The sequence below is a fragment of the Gastrolobium bilobum genome, unplaced genomic scaffold (genome assembly GCF_033153095.1).
Source record: "Gastrolobium bilobum isolate Gb01-03AN ecotype WA unplaced genomic scaffold, APGP_CSIRO_Gbil_v1 utg158164, whole genome shotgun sequence".
Taxonomy (NCBI): domain Eukaryota; kingdom Viridiplantae; phylum Streptophyta; class Magnoliopsida; order Fabales; family Fabaceae; genus Gastrolobium; species Gastrolobium bilobum.
Window position 1 is genome coordinate 16,144 of NW_026896677.1, and position 8,335 is coordinate 24,478.

Sequence of the window (8,335 nt, forward strand, 5' to 3'; positions counted from 1 at the left end):
TTCTTATATTTTTCGGAGCACCTTTCCGGTACGCGCTTTTCATAGCCAGTATCAGTTTCTGGCACCAATTCTCATTATTTTAACTTGAAACTCGTTTTACAAGTCCTACATACTATTCTAGTAATATTCATGCACTTATTATAATTTTCCGGGATACTTTTTGGGTACGCATTTATACCGACTAGCAGAACCGGTATCTGCACTTTTCGTCAGAAAAGTGACTTTCAGTATTATTACTCACTTACTATAATTATTAGAGCCTCATAATAATTATTAGGGACAATTATGAAATTATCTCATAATTATCTAATTAATTTCCTTAATTAGCGATGCAGGTTCTTACACAAATCATGGAGAAAAATAAGGCTGAGTTTTTAATTCAAATTGAACCAACAAACTAGCCCATTTGAACACCTTAGTTGGATTGTGTAACACCCCGTAGTACTCTGGTTGTTAACATACATGATATTTAACATCCACATTGGAAGACTTTATTTGAAAAGGAATAAAGCGTCTTATAAAAATACGAGTAAACTTTTTCCAAAACATTTTATAAAAAGATTTCTAAAAACGTTCACGTGAGATACTGCGAAGGCATAGTTCTAAACATACATCTACTAATTAATCCCATGAGCCAGTATTAGTGGCCATTGACCATCAAGATATGACATCAAGTATCATTCCTAACGGAGTCTCACGGACAGCATAACGACTGTATTTCGGATAACTGGGAACCTAGTCCCACACATACAGTTAACCTGATTGATACAATAATTTAAACAGATAGCTTGCAAGTCCCACACGGATTGCAATCCCCTCAATGGGTCAACACAACGATAAGGCTCCATGCCCAAATTAACTGAATACATGCATCAAGTCTATATTAATTCAAAGTATAAAAGCATCAGTAAATAATCCATGGCTCTAAGGATACAATCATGAGCCTAAATAATTACATACAATAATATCTATAAAATAATTCAGCATGTTAACAAGTCTACATGCCAACATCAAGTCTAAACATAATATAAAATCATCAGCTGCAACATCAAACTACTCCAATACGGGGGCCTTGCCCCTAGAAGCATCACCACTACTCTGGGTACCTAAAATGATATCTCCCAACGGGGTGAGATAACAACATCTCAGTAAGCTCAAGGTTCATGGAGGATCCTCTAATCCCCTGAGCCCACTTCCTGCATGACAAGTCAGATATAAAGCATATAATACAAACATACAGCAAAAACATAGCATCATCATATCATCCTTGTGTAACCCCAGGGTCAAAGCCATAGACGGTCAACACAACCTATGTATGCAATAGCTCCCAGAGTCAAGTCATAGGCAGCCTACATACCATGATCACTGGCCAGGATCCTCATAACATATATCATCAGTGCATCATCATAACATCAAGATCATATAACATCTATATGAATGTGAATGAATGCATATATACATCATACCATATACTTTCTTACAATGCAACCATAATGCCCACCATCATGGTGGGGCCACAAGAGAGAGAAGCAACTAGAACTAGGAGCTTACCTCAGGGAGCTTAGCACAAGCCCACACTCTAATATAATACGTATGCTCCAACAAAATCCTCAAGTGCAAGGTTATCTAGGCACATCTAGAGTAGGAACCATTCACATCATTAATTACATATTAATTAATCAAGTTATATCAACGACTTAATCATCTAATGATTCCACTTTTCATACTCATATGCCAATAATATGCTCATTACAAGTCTAGACCAATTATTACATAATTACGTATTTTAGTGCATTATTACAAGCAACCTCAATCTTCAATCACTTACATAACTTAGAATCGCATGCAAGGCTCACTTAGGTAACTTAGATTATTTTCCACTCATCCAAGCCATATATATGATTATTATAAGTTACTAAGGGTTCCCATAAACCCACTTAGCTTAAAAATCACTTTTACGATTTTCCCAAAACTGTACATGCTTCTGTTTTCTAGTCACTGAGCGCAACTCACTTGTTCTAAAATTCTCATCTTTTATTATGTTAATCTAGCCTCAATTACCTTTCCAACAAGGTATCACATGCCTCATTTGGAGTTTTCTAGCTCCGGTTATCACCATTTGATGTTGGACAAACAAAACTGTTTGCCAACTCCGAATAGAGCCCTAAATATCCTTTACCATTTCTACGATTCTGGAATATCTACTAAACTAATTTCTCTAAAAAATTATTCAGATAACTAGACACCTTCAGCTTTAATTCGACTTATTATGATCTTAATTTGAGTCAGAATAGAGGGAGAAATAATTCGTGAAAGTTGCAGCCATGTACAGCCCTTGCACATGGCCTCCCAGGGCAGTCCTCACTAAAACAAACATACAGAATGGAATACATCTTCAATTAGTACCAAATTTTGACACCATATAGCTAACGTCTCAAGCTTCAATTTGATATAAGGCACAGCCCTATATGACCTTTGTGGAGGGAGATATGCTCTCCCGAATTTTGCCTAAAAACTGATTATATAGCCCTAAATGTGTTTACTTAACAAACCTTAATTATTTTTTATTATAAATCCTAATTCACTTTAATTCTTAGATTTTTCTATTATTAAGTCCCATTATGAAGTATCCTTAGTCTCATTATGTCATGATACTTAAATGTTACTAATTACTTAATTAGTGTACCTAAACCCTACTTTAGTCCAATTTTAGAGTTAAATCCTTAATTACTTTTGTTAATTAATCCCTACCCTTAATTAATCCCTTAATTCATCATCTCCTTAATTTTAACACAACTAACCCTTATATACTTTATGGGGCAGATTTGATGAGCTATTTTAATTAGGGTTTTTAACCATTATTAATCATGATTAGTGAGTTTTAGTTAGAGTTAACCCACCTAGTTAATCTTTCTAATCATTTTTCCACATTTAACAACTTAATCACATTTTTTTGTCATCAAACCTTATTATTACTTGACATAGCCGAAATCATCAAGGTTCCATATAGGTTTCATGTTCATCTTTTTACATGAACAACACACAAAGGTCCAAAGGTGGCACCTTTACTCATCAAATCCATGATTCCATGGTTCAAAACACACACACCCTTAAAGATATTCATCAAATCATTACTTTAAAAAAATTTAAACAACATTCTCCTCATGAACATATCAAAACCGAGGCACTCAACAAGAAAAGGGAGGCTTTTTGGTTCATATTTCCCAAATAGGAGCTTACATCTTCAAGGTTCCTCCTTTAGCTCAAGTCTCCACCTTTTTCCACCAAGAACCTTCCTTTAAGCAAGAACAAACCTTCATGAACATGGTGCGAATTAGAGCTCAAGAACACAAGAAGAAAAGATGAGGTATTTTATAAAAAAATCAAGAGAACCTACCCACAAATCACAAGAACCAAGCAAACAAGTGTGGTTCTTCAAGAGAGCTTAAGAACACAACTTAAACCCTTGATCATCACCCAAAACCGTGGCTGTATATGGTTCTAAGGGCTACGAAATTTTGGCTTCACACCATAGAAATGGTATGGTTGTGAAGAGGAGAGTGAGAGGAACAACTTTGATGAATGATGTTTTGTGTTTTGGAGAGGTTTAGGTGAAGAAATCTTAGAGAGAAGTGAGAGAGTTTCAAAATTTGAAATTTAGAGAGAGAGAAGGTGAAGAGGGGCGCTGATCATCAAGGAAGGAAGAGAGGAGGGTGCCCTAATGAGGGGGTGCCATGTCACTAAGTGACCATTCGTCCTTTAGTGAGACCCAGTGTAATTTCTAACTGAACCGTCGTCAAATTTTTACCCGGAAACTCCCAAGACTGTAAATTTAAGTACTTAACAATAATTTTGTCTAATTATCAAGTTCACAACTTAAAAATTTGATTAGTAGATCACAGATCCACTAACAGTTGTTTAATTGCACTGTAGTCTTTACCGGTGTTCTTAACTGTACCCGGATTTCATAATCTTCTTAACTTTAACATTTTTGGTCTAATTATGACTTGTTAGGCATATATTGGTCTTTATTTCCATTTTCTCATATTTTTCCCGTTTCAGGATTCTACCGACGGCTGCTACAGCAGTACAAAATACCCGGCAGAAGTGACTTTTCAAAAATACCCCAATATGGGTATCAATCTTCATCAAATCATATCTTAACTTCATTCGTGATGTTTATATCATTAGATTAGCTCTCTAACTATAATTTGCTAACTTGAAGCTATTCTACTGACTGTTATTGCGTCAGCAGTCAAAATTAATAGAGGAATGTGTAAAATACCCTCAATATAGGTATCAAAATTCTTAGAATCTCGATCTCATTTTATTTATGACCATAAGATCCTCATCATAACCCTCTAATTTAAAAATCATATAATTAGGGTTATTATAGATTGCAATCCCCAATGGAGGAAGCTCTTCCTCCTCCCTCAACAAGGAGGTGCCCCAAGCTCTAAGGAAGGTCAGAATGAGTTCTTTCCAAGTCCTCCAAGTTAGGTTGGGTTTTGGGAAGATGAGAAAAGGAAACCTTAGGATTATTAAACTATCATTGAATACATTTTTATTCACTGCTGTTGTTGAGCTAAGAGTTTCTCTCCATCACTTTCTTTCTTCTTTCCCTCTGAGTACTATTCAGATACCTTACAAATTGAAAATGTCATCTTTAATCGAGACAAAAAAAAATTCATCGATAATTTTTTTCACTAATTCATCCATTTTTAGTAATGAAATAAATCTCATAAAAAGAAAAGAAAGATAATTTTTTTAGAGGAAGGTTATACTTACAATCTATTTTCGTTTATAACCTCTTACAGTCATATCTTAACCGTTAATTTCCGCCCATCAACATTTATCATTTATTGCGAATTAATAATTAATTAATGAGTTTGATTTACGAAAATAATAACCGTTGATTGGCGAAAATCAAATGTTAAGATATGGTTATAAGAGGTTGTAAACGAAAATAGGTTATAAGTATAACATTTCTCATGTTTTTAATAATATGCTATGAACAAATTAAATTTATCTTTTCTTACACTTTCACTTGTATATTTATTCTTGGAAATATTCCTCCATTGTCTATCTTATAACGGATATTCTTTTTTAACTTTCACTTGAATATTTACTAAGGGAACATTGCTCAGTTGTCTATCTTATTAAGATAAGATCAAATGACGTAACGCAAATGGGGAGAGAGAATAACATTCGTGTCCTTGCAAGTATTCCTAAAGTGAAGTTCATTGTGGTGTGGCACAATCAATGTTCAAAATATGTAAATCAAATTAATATAGAAGATCATAACAATGTATGTTATATACTTGCATACATATACATATATACAATGTATCCTTCCATAATTCGGTGTCATTTGTGTATTTATAAAGGAAACATTCCTCCCTTGTCTATGTTAATAGATCAAATGATGTAACTGAATGTGGAGGAAGAATGACATTCATGTTCGTGCTTGCGTTGTCAAGTGAAGTTTGTCGTGGCGCAATCTGTTTTCAAAATGAACCAATAGCGTATATAAGATAACTCTCTCAAGTATATATATGTATATATAATATATATTTGGTGAAACATATACATGCGTAATTTAGAAAAACATATATATACTACCTTATATGGCTCGGAGAAGGAATTTTCATCCATTACATTGGTTGAGGTTAGCACTGTCATTGTCGAGCCAGGTAGTTGCACGTTTGAATTCAATCCATTTATAGAAATCCTCAAGTTCTCGCTGCCACTTCCAAAATTCACTACCTGCAAAAGTAAATAACTCCAATTGGTGGATATATATATATATATATAGTGGGTACGTGACTATATTTTAGGTAAAGTTTAAATTTAAATTAACTTTAATTCTTAATGAAATTTTAACATAATATATTTATTACCTTTATTCTGAGGTAATTCTTCCTATCTACAGAATTTATATACTTGATTGCAGAAGCTACAAGTGAGTTGGAAGCAGTTTGAAGTGTTGAATTGAGGAAGGTTGCTCCACTGGACTCACTAAAAAGTGTCTGCAGCCAATAACTTGGAGTTGCATAAAGCTGATAAGAGTTAAATACAATTGCATCCGGAATCCACCTATGGTAATACAAATTCAATATGTTAATAGAAAATATTTACATATATAAAGTAAGATAAAAAATAAAAATGATGAAATTAACGTAAGAAAAAAAAAAGAGGTTGAACTTAATTTCATGATAAAGTATGAAAATTACTTCAAGTTATTTGCATTTGCAAAAAGCGGTGCATAGCAGAACATGTGGACGAGATCACTGCCAAAGAAAAATAAATGTAAATAATAATTAAGATGAATAAGTAGGATTGTAGATCAAACAAAGTATGAAAAATCAAAACACAGTTAACTGAACCTGTTCTTTTCTAGTCCAATAAGGAATGCAGCTTCAGCCACAGCAGACAAAAGGCTTCCTTTTTTAGCATCTTCATGCCAAACAGCATACTCACTAACAAACGCCTGTAAAGCAATATAGTACTCAAAGTTGAGCATGATCGGTTGTTAAATGAATAAATCAATAATCCATAAATAATTTACTAAAAATCATAACCAAAACCTTTGGACCGGATCGTGGTGCCTTATCGAACTTGGTAGACTTATAAAACATGTCCTTAGAATTTGTATAAATCTGATTAAAAAAAATAAAATTAAGAATAAGTGGCCAAACCAATATCCAAAATTAATATTTTTTAAATTGAAAATAAATAAAAAAAATGAAAATTCAGGAGTTATATATCTTGGGACAATACATGGAAATCATAGAGATCAGCGGGGTGATTTAACGGTTTTTCAGAAGCATCACAATTTGAGATTATCTGAATATCTGGATAAGCACGTCTTATAGCATCATAGAACTTAAGGTAGTTTCCTGTTCAATCAAAAATACAGAAGACAAATAAGAATAATGAAATATAATAATTGAATCCATCACGTATTAAAGATTTTTAAGTTACAAATATAGTCGTATAAAGCAAAATTTGACAGCTGGTTTTAAGTATTTAACATATACATAAAATACTAGCCAATCCATTCGATCGGCACATGTAATAATAATAATAATAATAATAATAATAATAATAATAATAATACAGATGCATACCTTGATAATTAACCTTACCACAATCTTCATTTCCAACAGCAACATATCTCAAGTCAAATGGTTGAGGATGTCCCATGGTAGCTCTAAGAGAGCCCCATTGAGATGTGGGAGAACCTCTAGCAAACTCAATGCCATCGAGTGCTTCCTGTTAATTAATGCAAAGGTGTAAAAATAATATAGTTAATATAAAAATTCATAAAAAAAATTAAGAAAAAAGATGAAAGAGAAATAGAAAGAAAATTATACTTGCACAAAAGGTAAAATGTCAGCTGTTTTAATTTCGTCGTGATGGCTGAGACCTAAAGGAGATATTTGATTAATTAGAATTAATCCAAAGAAAAATGTTAATAGTGAGTAGGGTAAACTTAAGAACAAAAATAAAATATACCATTGTTAAAGACCCATATTGGTAATGCACCAAGATCCTCAGCTAACTGCTCATGGAACAAAAGATTAGTTTTACAATTAATGGGGAAAACATAAGATATTTTAGAAATTAAGGATAATTAATACTTACTTGGAGGCCCTCAAAATAACCCAATCCATCATCAGTCCAATAATTCCAAATATCATTTAAGTGTCCCGGTCTATCCTCCCATGGTCCAACCGTTTCTTTCCACCGAAATGCGTTTTTAAGATAATCTCCTTCAACAAAACAACCACCTATATATAATGCATGCATGCAACAGTTAGGAGAAAAAAAAACAATAGTGTTATGTACGTCTTAGACGAACTATTTAATAATTACATACGTAAATTCTCGGAAAATAGATGGATACTACACACTTTCCAATAAAGTGGGTAAAAATAGTTTACCGAAAGAAAAATAAAAGGAAAAAGAAGTGGGTAAAAATAATATAAAATAAACTTATAATTAACTTTGACACATACCGGGGAATCTAAGAAATCTTGGCTTCAAATCTGCTACCATTTGAAAAAGGTCCTTTCGGAAACCATTACCCTGTGCCAAGAGAATATTAATGAATTGATGCTCTTAAATGGAAGGAACAAAAAAAAAAAAAAATTTAAAAAAAAATGCATTAATTGGCAACATTCCTACGTGCATACCATATAAGTGTCCATGGGCATAGCAGACACTTGATCTAACTCTCCAAAGGATGTTCTCCTCTTAATTACCTGATTTTTCTTGAAGCCAATTTTACACCATCATCAGATCCGACCAATGAAACTCTTAGATCAATTGC

The 8,335-nt window shown here is 33.1% G+C and overlaps 1 protein-coding gene across 1 annotated transcript; it reads right to left on the minus strand.

The window, feature by feature from the left end:
• Positions 1-5,405: 5,405 nt before the first annotated feature.
• LOC133301401 (alpha-L-arabinofuranosidase 1-like) lies at positions 5,406-8,231 on the minus strand. The gene is made up of 13 exons (XM_061501030.1): positions 8,199-8,231; positions 8,022-8,091; positions 7,648-7,793; positions 7,519-7,564; positions 7,377-7,429; positions 7,131-7,275; positions 6,781-6,899; positions 6,588-6,659; positions 6,387-6,490; positions 6,234-6,290; positions 5,901-6,096; positions 5,623-5,766; positions 5,406-5,501 (listed from the first exon to the last, which is right to left on the minus strand). The coding sequence occupies exons 1-13, from the start codon at positions 8,217-8,219 to the stop codon at positions 5,406-5,408; spliced, it is 1,269 nt and encodes a 422-aa protein (XP_061357014.1). The 5' UTR covers positions 8,220-8,231.
• Between the last annotated feature and the right edge of the window lie 104 nt (positions 8,232-8,335).